Source organism: Empidonax traillii, unplaced genomic scaffold (genome assembly GCF_003031625.1).
Source record: "Empidonax traillii isolate 1590-97213 ecotype Southwest subspecies unplaced genomic scaffold, ASM303162v1 scaffold156:size1289327, whole genome shotgun sequence".
NCBI lineage: Eukaryota > Metazoa > Chordata > Aves > Passeriformes > Tyrannidae > Empidonax > Empidonax traillii.
Window position 1 is genome coordinate 287,335 of NW_020955349.1, and position 16,267 is coordinate 303,601.

Sequence of the window (16,267 nt, forward strand, 5' to 3'; positions counted from 1 at the left end):
AGATGATGCCTGAGCCAGAGGACTGCTGGCTCAAGTTCCACCAGCACAGACCGCTGGCACCACCTCACATGCCTGTCCCCAGTGTGTGGATCTCTGCGTGGTTGCTCTGCTCTCAGATGCACTTTTCACGACACCTCTTGTGCATTTCAAGAAGAAATGCAAGCCAGTGTGGTACTTCTAAAAAATGAAGGTCTGACTAAACCAGAGATTTTTATATTCAAATGCCTGCATCAGTTCATTTACCAGCTGCCTTGGTGAGAATTCACTGATAAAATGCCCTAATGGAGGGTATTTTATCTCCATGTGGAGATTTCATGTTACTTTCATGTTTTACTTTCATTTAATTTCATGTTTTGTTTGTCCTTTTATGTTTTGTATCAAAGAGGGTAATCTGTTAACGTGGCCAGTCTCGTTGCCTCTGCTCAACACGCTAATGCTCATAAAAATGATGAGAGTGTGCACCCCCAGTCACTACTCATCTGATCACTAGGGAATAAAATAGCTTGAGATGCTGAGGGCTGGAAAGATGTATTGTACAGGTCACACTGCTCTTTCACAAGTACCTAACCCTAACACGGATGAATAGCAAGGATTTAGGCAGACTTTAAGTTCTTGGATTTCTTCTTACACAAGTTAACACCACACCAATTTCCTAATTTTTATGACTTTAGTGTTCGTAAGGCTCAGGTAGTACTGCAGTACTTAAGACTGCATCATCTAAGTACCAGAACATTGTCAATTTGCTTATAACCACTACACACTACTAAGCTAGGGCAGCATTATTTTTTTTTCATTTTGCTGGTAGAAACCAACCCTTGAAATTTAAGTACCTAACCTGATACGTAAAACATGTATATAAAAACCAGAAGCCACACTCAGAATTCCCAGACCCAAGGGAAGTAACCACCAGATAATCACTCCTCTGACAACACAGAAACAATAAACCATGAATCCCCAAAAAAACATAAAATAAAACCAAAAAATTACAACAAAAACATTAAAATTTTTACTTTGGCTCCTTTTCACTCTAAATCACAGCATGAAATAAGGGGCAAAAAATGTATAATTTGCAGATTTTAAAAGGTGACCTTCAAACCCAGTCCACTGAATATGCAACATGAAATGCTGAGGGACAGTGAAATGAGGGGTTTGTATATGGAAAAGACATATAATACAGGAGATCTTAATTAAAAGAAGGGAAAACAGAGGAGGTGAGGAAGCAGGGCACCCATCATTGAATAGCCATGCACATTAGTTGCAGTTTTAAGTAAAATTTAGAAATAATAGATGCCTGCATGGCTGCTTTTCTGGAAAGACAACGGGAACCTTAAGCACTTTTTGTGTTAGCATGTGGCTAGAACACAACAGAAAGCAGAAAGAGCCTAAGATAATACAAACCAGGCAATCATGATGCTGGATACAAAGCCTGGACACTGTTTAAAAGATAAATATCAATTACTGGGATAAATCATTGCATTATTCCTTTATCGGGCCCCAAAGAAAATAACTTTACGTCTCTGACAGAATCTTGAAAACCCTGAACTATCCAAGCCATCAACACCACTCTTTTAGTCAGTGTTATCTGGTTGTCCCCTGTTTCTGTGCTGCTCTACATCTGTCCCAGTCACTCTGCTTTACAGATCACATCTCATTTAGCAAGCTGTCATATGAAATAAAACAAGAGCAAAGCCAAACACCACCCATTTCATTTGTCTGCAGAGTTGTTTACAGGTATTTGGTATTCGATTCTGTGCTGAATGAAGATCCCAAAGTCTGTGTACACCTAGCAGTGTCTAAGGAACAGGCCCGTGTAAATTATAAATTAGGATTACTCTACAGCATCTGTATATTGAAAGAGACTGTCTGAGAATAAAAAAGGAACCACTGAAATGGTTCTCCAAGAAAATAGCTATAATTACTGCAGGTGATACGCGTGTAGTGAAAGAAACATATTATTAATGTAAAGAAGGTAAATAAGTCTCATGGACCCAACTAATACTAACCAAAAAAGGAAAATAATTATCCAGTATTTTCCCATCTGATTTTCACTGGTGTGCACTACAAGAGAGTGCAACAATATTCAGGTTCGTGTTATTCCAGATGTTATTTAGAGGCATTTGATTTTCCTTGAAATCATCCAAGCAAAGCTGTCAGTAAGCTTTCATTTGTGTGAAGTAACAGACACCAGAAAATGTCATGTCAACATTAATGCAGACATTCTAGGACAGAAGGCTTCCTTTTGCATGGCACAGACCAATCAAACCTGATATACTTACAGTCTATTGAATTCCCTGACTTCAAACTTTATTTGTTTTAAGGAAAGCTTCCTCTAGTGATCCACTTGAAAGCAATCAGGGGAAGCCAACAGCAATACAGGATATAAAATAGATGCTTAGTGTGAATGAGATTCTCTTCTAAAAGAACTTGCATATAAAAAAAATTATTTCAAAAAAGGGTAAAGCATTTGGGGAAAAAAAAAAAAAAGTGTCTGATTTAGTTAGCAGGAGAGACCCGGAAGCAATCTGAAATAGCTTACACTAACTGAAAATTGCTCTTTGGTGCCAGCAAGAAAGGATTCTCCATATCTAAGTAAACTTTTGCACAAAGACAAAGCAGCAGCCGGCATATCTTAGAAGACATTTTTTTATTGAAGATATTTTTTTAATGGAGTAGTTCTGGACTTAAAAACACTTGCTGATCTCACTTTCATTTGTCTGTTTTGGAGAGTTCTGCTCTAAAATGACCAAAAACTCTACATTATACCTTTCCACAAGTCTTTTTCCATAAAAGAGCAAGATGTACCACAACAGCTACCTGAAGATTTCCAAGCAATGCACTCCAAACTGTTATGAGCAGGAGCTCTCTTGCTGTGTATACTGGTAAGGCAGTTTGTCCAGGAGGACCAGATTTTAATTAAAAAGAACAATAAACCTCATCAAAAGTTGCAGGAAAGGTTATTTATTTATAATCTTTGCTACCTATGGCTTCAGTGTGGAACACAAGAAGCAATTGAAGCACAGACCGTGCAGGAAGTGGCTATCCAGCTCTTCTGTTTGCTAACTATCAGACAACTTGAGGGTGTCATTTTCTGGGGCATTGGCACCTGGAGTCATGGATGTGGGGAGTGCCACACTGCAGGACAGGTGTGCCACCTCTGGAAAACCAGATGGAATGTGATCCAGATTATTCCATGCTGTGGCATTGCTTAGAAAAAGAACATCAGTACTGTCCAAGGTCCCTATGCTGTGCAGCTCCTGGCCAATTATGCCTCCTAAATGTCAGCAATCCAAATACAATTGCCACATCATTTCTTTGTCTCAGGAGGATTCTCCGGGTGCCTGAAAAAATTTTTACCTCATAAATACCTAAATTCTTCCTTAACTGATTAAGCCTGTGCATTTTCAGCTCTAAATCTACAGTTATAGTGGAAAAGCATCACTTAACAGACAGAAAGGCATGATAAAAAAAAAAGTCTCTCATTTTCCATTTGTCCAAGTGTTTGATTACATGTTCTCAGGCAAATCAGATAACTTGAGATTCACTTTCCTCCTCTGCCGTGCACAAACACCATCTATCTTTGCCTTTACATAACACTTTATAATCCTAAGATCCCAAAGCCAAGGACCAGTACAAAATGCAGTGTCCCCCTGAAGGAAAGCAGCAACAACAGAAAACTACCCAGCGTCACAAGGAAAGCTGCGGCCATTTGGATTTATAAAACTACACTAGGTGAGTGCTGAGCACAATCCCACAGTCAGAGAAAGAATCAGAAATCCCCAAAGATCAAAAAAATTATCTACCAGAGGGTTAACTACCAGAGATTATTATCAGTAATTTACACATTATCTTTAACAAGCATTAAGCCCCAATAGCAAGGCAAGTTAATTTCCCTCCCAAACTTTCTTCTTTCTCTCTCTTTCCCTTAAACTTGGTTTCTGTCTTATTTATAATTGTTTCTTGAGGTTCTGATCACAGTATCATTGTGGTATCAATCTAATGGAGGCATAATCTTGTGATACTCCTTTTAAAGGAAAATTTAATTAAAGTCTTAAATAGTAGAAGAAAATTAATTTCTTCTGACTTTGTCCTCTTTAGAATATTTAAACCTGCACAATTATAAATGAAAAAAATGTAATCTAAACCTCAGATTTTATCAATTAAATATTTCTCCAATGCCTATCAAAGCAAAATCAGCTCTTTTAAAAATCCAGTAATTGGGGAAAAGTCACTTTTTCATATTGAAATGTGTCTCTTCCCATGTGTAGTACCAGGAACTTTAATGAAGAAAAAGAAAAAAAGGAAAGAAAAAAATATGGTTCCCAGAGATAGTTCACTTTTTTAAAGGTGAATTACATTAGTTGCAACCAAATGTGGATGAGCCTGGGAAAGTGAGAGCCTTCAGAAATTCAGAAATACTTACTGCTTGAGGCAGAGAGTTCTCTTGGACTGGAGGACATGGGCTGAGCACACATCTGACAGAGACAGTCCCTTCCATTAAAGGTAACTCGATCTCCTGGTGGAAATGGACGCCTGGAAAGTTATAAAGAGAAAAACAAATTTTTGCAAAGGTTATGCCAGAAATTTCCCTCTGTTCCCTGTGCTTGGAGTTTGCTGCCTTCCTCCAGCGCAATCAATATTTTACAGAAACTCGGGCCAAATAGTTTCTGCAATGTGGCCTTGGCAAAGCCAGGCACTGGAAGAAATCCAATCCATGGATGCAAGCAGAGCAGAGGTTAGACTTGCCTTGTATTTTCATTTAAAAAAAAAAGATTATCAAACTTATTTTGTCTGAATAGTAGAGACAGTGAAATCTCCTAAGACACAACAGCTACGTTTATGATGGTCTCAGCAGGATGTTCGTGGATAGGAAATGATACAGAAGAGAACTCAAAGGAAGAATTGGAACTGTTCTTGAGGCTAGTGAAGGAATGTGGAGCTACTCACTCGTAAATGTTAAGAATGTGTGTTAGGCAGAAGTTGACATTGCTGTTAACTCTTATTTGGTGCATAAAGCAGAGGATGAATAACATTTTTTAACTCCAAATCTTTAATAAGGAGCTTTAGCTGCTGGGTACAGACCCTGCTACAGCCCACCTCACTCCAAAACTGTTTAACAAAAGAACAGCTGCTGATTTCAACAAACCAAAATGTTAAAGACATTGTCTCCTTTCCACTGCCATTCCTAAGAGGGTCAAAAATAAATCAGCAGCAATACTGCATTTCATTAATCTACTCCAATGACTCATCTTTTGTTCATTCAACATAAAAAGATTGATGCAAGTCAATGTACAGAAAACTAATGTCATGTTTCATACTGTATCATCAGGTTTCATGCTGTCCTTGGAAATAAAACTGAAACATACACATTATACGATTACCAACATGCAGTAAATTCACACACTATTAAAAACCAGAAAAACAATCAAAACACTTTCAATAGAAAAGGTCTTGAAAAATGTCCCAGGCTACAGGACAAAGTACTTCAGCTACTCATCAGAGATAGAGGTTAAAAATGCCACCTTTCTCCCATCCAGAGAGACTTAGGTATCTTCTCTTTTATTTGCTGTAGAACTGAAGACTGGCTCTGCTTCTGGGGACAAGAAACAGCATTTGGGAAGAAGAGGGGAAATCCCAGTTGTCCCAAAGCCATGAGTTCTTACATGATGTGAAAATGAGTCTCCAGTGTGTTTTCAATTGTTTAACTGTTCTCATAGCCCAAATAGTATCCAGAATTTTGCTTTACCTCATTTCTCCAACCAAGCTGGGCCGATCCCCTGAACTCAACTCAACCCATATCCATTATCTCAACATGCAATGCCTAATAATTCCATCAGGTGTGAGGGTAACTTTCTGAGAACAGGGAACTATATGTAACACAGCAGCTGCGTCCCCCAAACAAATGAGTGGCATTTTGAAGACCCTTAAAGTCAGACTTGCAGCAGATCTTTTCCAGCCAATTGCCTCCCAAAGAGAAACACATCTTGAGATTTCTGTCTCATGGCGATACCTTTTTCCCTGTTCTCCTTGTACTGGGTTCACACCATGCTAGTCGAAAGGGGTGACTTACTTGCACACAGTACAGGCAAAGCAGCTTGGATGGTAAGTTTTTCCCAGAGCTGTCACTACTTCTCCTTCCACGAACTCTCCACAGCCGTTGCAGCGGGTGCCGTACATGCGCTGGTAATCCAGGGTGCAAAGGTATTCCCCGTTCTTGATGAAAAAGCCTCCCTGCGCCAAGTCACACCCACACACTGGAAGGAGAAAACCAACCACACGGACAGATTAGAAAAATATACCTACTAAGGATGTCACCTGCTGACAAGTGAGATGGCCCTGGTGCTCTTTCTCCCTTCTATCAGATTTTTGCTTTTTCCTCCTGTCACTTCCTGCCTTGACATCCCAGGACATGGCTGGTGTTCTCTGGTTAAAGGAGAGTTTGTAATGAAGATTCTCCTTGTCTACATAATCATAACTTTCACGTACTTGGTCCTCAGTTTACCAAGACCTCAGTTACCTTGCATCACTCAGTTAATCACGTTATCACAGTTATCTGTACCAATGTAATCTTACTTCCACTTCTGGGGATGGATGTGAGCAGAAGAAAATACATGATTCCATAAATAGAACAGATTTTACTATTTTTTTCACACTAGCATACATTTTTTATGCAACCATATCCTTTAAAAAGCTTTCAAGGTGCTGATTCTTCCAGAAAAAAATGAATATTATTGAAACGTTGCCGGGTTTTGATTAACTACTCCAGTCCCTAGGAAGCACTGAGCTGCTTCACCAGTGCTGCATCAATACTTCTGGTTTTATTTTTAAAATTATGGTCTTTGAAATATTCAGGGTGATTTTACATTATTAATTTAGACATAAATATTGGGAGAAAGCTGCAGTGAAGAGACAGTCAAACAAAAAATTTAGCCACACCTTCGCTATATAGACTTCATGGTAAATGCAAACAAACTATATAACAGTATACTGGACACCAAATAAAGTCAATAGAAGATTATTCCCCACCTGTATTCTGAAAAAAATCAATATCCTAAGAACTACTATTACCTTTGAGTGCCTAATCTGAATTGGTCTCACTTTAGTCTTTTATATACTATATTCCCCGTACTTCATGGATTGGGTAAACAACTCTAATATTTGAATAGAGACTTGTGGCCAAGAACAAATTCATTGGGAAAAATAATTGTAACAATAAAAGGGTGAAGAACCAGCCAAGGATTTCTGTGACTTGGCAGTTTTTCCACTGTAAGACACTTACTCACCCAAACCAAAACACATCATGACCAGGCATCTGTTTTGCTCTAAGAAAATACTCATAGTGCTACGTTGGCATTTCTGGTCAACACAGAGACAGAAAGCAATCCTGCCTGTAACAGCCAAATCCCATGAAGAGAAAGCACCATGGGAGATGGCAGATTGGATTTCACACTGTGTCTTTAGCTTGGATTCTACAAAGAACTTGAAACTACCTACTCAGTGTCCCTCAGTAGCACCAAAAACTCATATGCAGCTGCTCCCAGGTATTTTGGTTTCAGCCACTCCTACTGCTCCTCTATATATTGCTGTATCTGTGTAATTCGGTAAGAGAAATCACTCTTCACAGCAGGCTAGGACATTGGCTTAACACTGCAGGCAATTCCATCTCATCCCTCTTCAAAACATTCAAGTACATTTAGATCAAATATCAGAAATATTGCATATCAGAAGTTCTGATTACTAAGGAAAAATAAATAAGAAGCATTCTAGGTCCCTGCAGTTACAAAGTCCTTGAAAAATTAAAATACACAACACACAAAGATTATCAGGGGAACTGGGTTCAATTCTTCTTTCTGCCACAAGTCCCAAGCACAATACTGTGCCTAACATTCTTTCTCTGTTTCCCAGCCCTGGAGATCTAATGACTGTTACCATAATAATAACTACTAGAACAACAGTAAACAGTATATACTATAATGCAGCTTAGAATTAAAGCAGTATCAGTACTAGCGTTTTTCCAGTTTCACATTTCTGCATAGAACAATGATAATATTCCACGTGCAAACAAATTTAATTTCATGGTGGCATTAAATCCTCAAGCACCCAAAACTCAATTACAAGTGACTGAGAAGAACTACAAAGAACCACTGTTAAGGCTCTACCATAGTGCTCCAAAATGTTCCAGGCTGGTTTTTAGGTACACCTCCAGGAAAAAACAAACAAACACCTCTCTCATTCCTTCGTTTTCTTCTACTGATATCCATTTTGTTTAAAATATTAATTTGAAACTAATGGTACAGTATCATGTAACCATAAGGCAGAAACCACTGTGACCTCCACACCACATCACCTTGGACTCTTCCTGAGTTGGGCACCACACAGGAGGTCCAGAGGCGAGACTTGAGCCTACTTGAATAGGTTTGTTTCTCTAAGTTACTCTGGGTGGATCCTTACAATTAAATCATGGAGTAATTGAGAATTCTGCTTTAATGTCAGAAAGTTGTTAGGGATTACTTCAGTATTCAGACTATTAGATCCTGTGGTTGCAGTGTATGCAGTGGAGTATGGTCACAGAGTGGTCAATAGCAGATGCTTCAGAAGCTGCTGAATTTCTTAAAGAGCTAGTCATGTGTCCGTGCAATTATTTAAACCACATTTTTAATTTAACTTGTAGCTTTAACATCCAAGTCTATACACTTTTCAGCCTCAAGCTGAAGTCGCTCAGCACGCTGCTGTGTCTGCCTCCGAAGCTGCATTTGTGAACTCCCTGGCTCTTTACTATGGTCCCCAGTTCTACCAATGAGTCACTTTTTGGAGAACTCACTTGGTCATTGCAGCCCTCTTTACCTGCCAAGGGAGTGGTCTAATAAGCTGGGATGATCAAAAGGAACATTCAATGCCACGTCTGTGCCAGCTTCTTCTGAAAATCCAGTTTCAACGCATCATACAGAGGTCTGTGGCAGACCACAGCTTGCAAAAAACACTACAGACTTTGAATGAAAGGGTTCATGCACTCACAATTATTGGCTCTACCCTCTTGCATGAATTGCTACAGACATTGAAGCCTTCTGACAAAAATGGGGGCTAAATTATTTGGCAAGTCTTTTGAAGACAGTAATTACTATTACTAAAAAGAAGCTCCCTCTATCACCCTTTTCTTTCTTTGGAAGTCTCCTTTCCACCCAATCTCTAATTCATTTTGTCAATAACTCAGAAGTTCTGAGTTAAACTCTCTCATACTGGCAAGTCATGAATTCAGGCACGAGCAGAAGTGACCCACCAGCAGATTCATCATCTGTGGCATTCTCACAGCAGGAAGCACACACCAATCTGAAGGAATTAAAGACAAACCCTGGCAACCCCACATTACATGGGATTTTTGCAGTCAATTTAGCACATGCGTTCCTATCACTAATCACAGCTTTAAGCCACATGGGCAAAACAAGGGTCACCCAGACTGTTAACATCCATGGTTGGAAAAACGCTGTTCCAGCCTGCTGCTTTCACTTTGAGTCAGAGATCAAAATCAGAAAGGACAAACATGACTGTATCCACACTTGGTGTACAATGTGGTGTGCAACAGGGAAAGGATTTAAACAGGTTCTCCTTTTTTCTGCTTTTGGCAAGTGTGCAGAAGTCGTGGTTCGGACAATACAACCCTTCAAGCTGAAACACTGTGCCTCAGCAAACATATTTATGACCAATGTAGAAGTAATACAGAAAAGGTGTACAAATTGTGATTATTTTTTATTAAAAAGAAAGACCATATGCCCAGCAACATCCATGCCACAAAACAGCAGAGGCAGTGAAGAGAAATCAGCTGTGAACGCTACATATGGACAACACATCCTAAAGGCGTGACCTAAGCAACTGCTGTGATACACATACCATGTCATCAAAGAAAAATTTACACCTAAATGATGACAGTTAATGGGAAATGTCAAACTATATTCTTCTTGGTTTTTCCTATACTGATGGGAAAAACAACTTTGAAAGAATTACTTCATGGAGCCAATAGTGATGCACAAATCACATTTGACAGGGCAAAATGCAAGAGGTATTCTGTAAACATCCATCACATGGAAATACTTCTACAGGAGAGTAACATTTCACCAAGATTATTCCTTCTCAGTATGATGGAAGACATTCTGTTGACATGACCAAGATCTCCCTTCTAAAACAGGAGACACTGGGGAGCATTTCTATTCCCTACAGTACCACAAGCATAGAGACAAAAAGAAAAAAAAAAACAAAAAACAAAAACAAACAAACAAAAAAAAAACCAAAACAAAACAAAAAACAAACAAACGAACAAACAAAAAACCACCACAGCATTTTTCTTTAAATGAGAAAAGAAAACCATTATCTTCAAAAGCTCCAGGAGGAACTCAGCCCTTTTTTCGGAGTCTGTATATCAAAGAATTTCATATTACAAACAAACCATCCTGCCTCTCTTGTGAATGGAATAAGCTGGCATACAGTTCTGCCTCCCACCGTATGGAAAACACCCACCTGCCAGCTTTTTCTGTCTTGAACTACTCTCTGGAGCTACTATTTTGCATCCCTAAAGGACAAAAGGATTGGAGGCACTGTCAGTGCTTGTGTCAGCTCTCAAAGCTGCAGGGTTTATGTGTGCAAACCTGGGGTATTATGACAAAATGCAGCTGCTCAAGAGCAATCCAGCTGCCTGGGATCTCCAAGGGACCAGGACCATTCTTAAGATGAGTCACTTCCAAGCTTTAACAGAGATGATCAGAGTTTTTTCAAAGAGAATGGAAGCAGAATTTGATCCTACTGAGCATTATGTAGGATTTCCTCAGGCTTATTGTCAGTGAGAGCTGAAAAACCAGGCCCTTGGTAAAATAACTGTATGTTTATGTTAAGTAAAAATTGTTTCAACACTGAAGAAACAAAACCACACAAGAAGACTCTGTGAGAGAGGGCTCTCAGTTTGCAGAAGTGAATGCTATTTATTAAGAAAAGTCTAATGATCTGCTCTGCTACCATGCATTAAATAAGGTGCAAATTCAATTTCCTGTTGGGGTTTTATTTCTTCCTTGTATTTCTAAGCTTCATAGAATAATGGAGCTGTTCTCAAGCAGGGAAATATTCATACAACAGCTATTCTTAGGGCATAATGGATCTCTTGTTTGCAGGTAGAAAGGAATTTGGCATCGTTTCAGTTTATCACCAACATCCAAACAAATACACAGGAAAAATCTGTTTCTTTTTCTGTGTAACCATTTAACAAATCCCATACTGAGGAAAGCAAGGTTCATATTCTTATTAAAGTTTCTGCATTTCAAATTAACTCTTTCTTTGCCTTTTATTTCCTATATCAGCACTTTTCTTGAGGGCATAAGTCATTTAAAGAAAGAATATACATCAAACTATCATCAGAAGACCACATGAGAATGATAAATCTCAGAAGCCACTGCAGAGATGGCAAGGCACCACTAAGGAACAGAAATCCTGGTGAACATTTGCAACACTCCCATCACTGGAGGCCTTTTCTGTCATACACTGATGGGAGATATATAAATACCTCCTGAGCAAAAGATAAGTTTGCATTTCTCCCCTCTTCTCCTAAACTGGTCTGAGATCCCCCTGGGAGCCATCCTCTAGCCTCCAGTCAGGCTTTTCTTCTCTTCCCTTGAAAAAATCCTGACCCTCCATTTCAAGCATCCTGCCTGCACAAGTACTGAGTGCCACTGTCATTATGACACAAGTAATTCTCAGTGGGGTACTTGAGTGAAGCCCCCGGGCATACAATGCGAGCACTCACCCAAGTGAAACCTAAAGTGATGTTTTAACTTGATCAACTTCCCAATCAATGCCATGACACTGCCTTCAGTCCCTCAGTCTTCGGTTTTCTCCTTAACACAGGAGATACAAACCCCACTGCACAGAGAAACGGTCTCTGTGCATATATTTCAGTCTTTCTAGCAATCTACCAGCCAATAGCTCATACCTGAGCCCAGCAGTAAGCAAACAGCTGTATGTAATGGAGCGGTGTGACAGCTTCCCCACTTTGCCACTGAAACACCAACGTTTCATGCACCAGGATGGGAACAATGGCAGGGATCATTCAACCATTTAAAACACCTTTCACATTAGACTAAGCAAGAGGTAGAGATCAAAGTCATTTATGGGTCTGTGGGAAATGAACCTTGAAGAAAATGCAATCAGTGGAAAAAATGTCAAAGTTTAGCCTGGGACAGCTTGACTGTAACTATCTAGATGAGAGTTCTCTCTAAACAGATTTTAAATAAGCAAAGCAAGATTGTAAAAATAGAACAAAACCAAACCTTATCCAAGTCTGGCAAATGAAGGATGCATTGACAACAAACCCAAGGAATTTTCTGTATTCTCATAAGGATGCTCTGCCCCACTAATCAAATACCTGTAAAGCATCCTCCAGTCCCTCTACTTTCAAAGGGATCCAGCAACTTTTTTAAAATCTGACATGGCATCTGTCAGCATTGGTCAGCATCAGCCAAGCAGTGCAATTAACTGCATTTCCTGTCAAATGTTTGGCCACTGAAAGAGACCTCAAGCCCAGCTAAACTAAGATCAGTATCAACTCATTGTCATCAACAGCATTCTAATCCCAAGTCACATCCTGTGCTTGAGAGCATCAGCTAAATGCTCCTTGAGCTCTGCCAGCCTTGGTGCTGTGAGCGCTGCCCTGGGGAGCCTGTTCAGTGCCCTGTCACCCTCTGGGTGAAGAACCTCCCCTGACACAACTTCAGGTCATTCCCTCAGGTCCTGTCCGTGGTCACCACAGAGAAGAGATCAGTGCCTGTCCTTTCTCTTCTTCAGAATGGGAAGAAACTGAATCTGAAGTGAAATACCAATAGGTATCACTGCAAAAACAAGAACAGCCTTCCAGACACAGCAGCTAAGAGATGCAAATGCAGAAATGGCAATCACTCTCACAGCTATAACTGAGCCTTGCTTCATGTCAAGCTACCTGAATGGATGAACTCACATCTGAATCTCATTTCCTGACATGGGAGAAATTTTAACCTCTGTTAGCTTCCCAGAAACAACAGAATCCCATTTCTCCACTGTTCAAACCTGATTTGCTGTCCTTAAACATGTCTCCCTCCTTTGGTCTCCCTGTGCACACAGAAAACAGTGTGTCCCCCTTTTTCACTTGATTTGTGTACTAATCCCTTCAGCAACAAGTACTTCTCTTTCATTTTCACTCTTAAAATCTCAACCTAATCTTCCTCATGTCCTTCTGTGGCACTTTCTACCACAGATAAAGGATGCAGAATTATAATCTTCCAAGATCTTCAGTCAGATCCTCAGAGTCCTGACCATTCAAACCAGGATACTGTAGCATTTCTATGCTTTTTGGTTTTGTTTTCCTGTTAAAGCATTTCAGTCGCATATCTTCCAAAGTTTTATATTTTAATGACTAGAAGGGACCTTTTCTTTAAATGAAAGCCAAAGTACTCACATTTAGGGAAAAAAAAAAAAAAGAAAGAAAATACAAACACTCTTGTTAAAAATCAAAAGACTTGACTTAGTAATGTTAAAGGCTGTTTCAATAACCAAACTGAGAAGGGGAGTTCACAAGCCTCTTCAGAAGTATTCGTGGAAATGCAGAGATCTTTTCAAGCACTGCATGGGATATCTACTGCCAGCATGTCCTCATATTTAAACTTTCCATCCACTCACACTGAACTATTTATAGCATTAATTACCCAGCAGCCAGTTTGCAACCTCCTCCTGCTGCCACTGAAAGAATCTGATGACAGATCAAAGGTCAAAGAACTAATGATTTAAAAAGCATTCCAACTGTTGATATAGTGTCTGCTTACATGACCCCAACTTCTTCCCAGTCCTTCAAGGGAGGAAGATTCAGTTCAAAGTCAAAATCTAAACTTAGGAACCCTCCCCCTTCCCTGTCAACCTCACTGAACTGCAGATGATGTAGTCTTGAAAACCCATCACATAAAAAAACTTAGACCTGTGCCTGGAACTTAAACATACCACAGAGGATTCTGGAAGTACATATTGATGTGGGCTTTCCTAAATAAGCTTGAAAGATATCTAACTCAAAGGAGGAAAACTTGCACATTTATTCCATAATTAAGAAACTGCTTTATTCTGGTTTGTAACAACATTTTAATAGAAGCTAAAAGTTTTTTCTCAGTGGAATACTCTAGGGTTGTGGAATGCTTCCTGGATGCCAAGACTCGGCTTGGCCTTATAATTAGCAAGATTATTAGCAGGTAATTGCCTTTTGATATTTGATATCACTATAGCACTGAAAACATTCGTACACAGTGAAAAATTTCCACCTGGCATAGCTTAATGAAATTATAGACCTTTATGCCTCACAGTTGTGGCTGCCCCATCTGTGGCAGTGTTCAAGGCCAGGTTGGATGGGGCTTTGAGCAACCTGATCAAGTGGAAGGTGTCCCTGCCCATGGCATAGGGGCTGGAACTAAGTGATTTTAAGGTCCCTTCCAACCTTAAACATCCTGTGATTCTATGATAGTGAGGGCTAGAAAACTTTAAGACATCTATATTCTTATGGCAGGACTGCTTATTTATGAGACTAAATATTTTTTAGTTTACGTTACCATATGGAAGCTAACTACGTTTTCCAATTTCTATCCAACATCAAGAGCAATGTCTATTTGAAATACTCCTACTACAAATACTACACTACCTTGTTAAGGTAATGCAACTGATCTCTACAAGTACCAAAAGCAAGCTATGTAAACTTTCACATTGTTAATATGAAAGCTTAAAGCTTTTTTTGTTAAGCAATACAATGTATTGAAACCAGCATTTCCCTCTAGCCTGGGAGATGAATCACAGGCTTAATAATAAAGCCTTATTATAGCAATTTTTCTACCCTCTAAGTTTCCTCTCCTAGTACATGGAATAGGGTAAAATGAACTGTTATCAACTGACACTGGTAAAAAAATTGTCATTTCTATCAGATCACAATTTAAATTGAGATATTAAAATCTCTGCTCATGCACAGCATAATTTAGGGCCTGTTCCCACACACAGTTTCATATGGAACAGCACTGCAGTGAGTAGTCTTAGTTTTTCCAGAAAGGTTATCCCTGTACATACTTACAAGAAGCTTTTTACTTCTTCATAAGCTACTAATTCATTCTTGTCAATGTTAATGCTTATTAAATACAAAACCAGTGATGTCTCCAGCTCAGTCTGCTCTCCCTCCAACCTCCTCATTTAACCTTCCCTCCCCTCAGCCTGCTGCTTCCACTGCCTGGTAGACATTAACAAGTTGGTATGGTAAGTGTAGTGTACTCCTACTAAAACAGAACTTACACCTGGAGGTAACAAAGAATCCAATTAAATTTGCAATTGTAACACAAACCAGTGTAAATCCTTAGCAAGGCAAGTGACTTTGTTAAAATAAAAAAAAAAAAAAAAGCAAAAGAAAGACAACTGCTCTGAATTGTGCTCTAAGAGCTACACTCCTAAATCTCTCTTATCCCTCCCCTGTCCATCATTCCCTTGTTAACTCCAGCTCCGAGTCAGCTGCTGCCTGCCTGACATTCTTTGCCTATCAGGGGGCCGGCAGAGCTCACCTTCCTGGGGACAGCCACACCATTTTCAGCGCTTTGTTTTTCTATCAGCGCTTATCGGGAGCCACAAATAGAGCTGGCCAGCCCTCGCCGGGCAGATAGGACACACCAGCTGGACACTCGTGGCTCTCAACAGGGAGAGTCACAGCGAGGTGCATCTTATGATGGGGGCATGGGAACACGCCTGTCCACTGAGGTTTCACTCGTCATCTTTGTCAGGAAGACGAAAAAGATTCTGAAAAAGATTCCAGAGATGGATGGAGCACCAAACTACAGGGGAAGACGACCGTCTGATCAGATTACATGACACATGAGCATGTCCTGGGCTGGCTGATGCAGCACGGAGACTGAAGTCACCGTGTTCCTTCAGTGCAACAGCCACCACTGACATGCATGCCGAGCAGTCCTGGAGCGCCTAAGAGTCTCTGACATAACCTAGGGAAGCAGCATTACAGCATGATGTCAGCACAAAGTTGAGAGCATGGATGGCATTAAAAAAAAACACAAACAAACAAAGAAATACATACAGAACAAAGAACAGGATCACACTGAAACTCTACACAACCATACAACTAGTGACAGCTTTATGAGGAAATGGATTTTTTCCACGTCTTCTAAGTCTTTGGGTAAAAGTTTCAACACTTTCAGCAGGTATGAAAACAGTCAGACAAGTATGAGCTTGTTCAAGG

The 16,267-nt window shown here is 39.8% G+C and overlaps 1 protein-coding gene across 18 annotated transcripts in view; it reads right to left on the bottom strand.

Moving 5' to 3' along the window:
* ABLIM1 (actin binding LIM protein 1) overlaps positions 1 to 16,267 on the bottom strand; it is a 134,573-nt gene that overhangs the window by 83,270 nt on the left and 35,036 nt on the right. For all 18 annotated transcript variants that reach the window (XM_027884860.1, XM_027884862.1, XM_027884861.1 and 15 more), the window contains exons 3-4: positions 6,068 to 6,251; positions 4,421 to 4,530 (exon numbers count right to left, since the gene is read on the bottom strand). In XM_027884860.1, the coding sequence (XP_027740661.1) occupies positions 4,421 to 4,530; positions 6,068 to 6,251 (294 nt within the window). The remainder of the gene's footprint in view (positions 1 to 4,420; positions 4,531 to 6,067; positions 6,252 to 16,267) is intronic.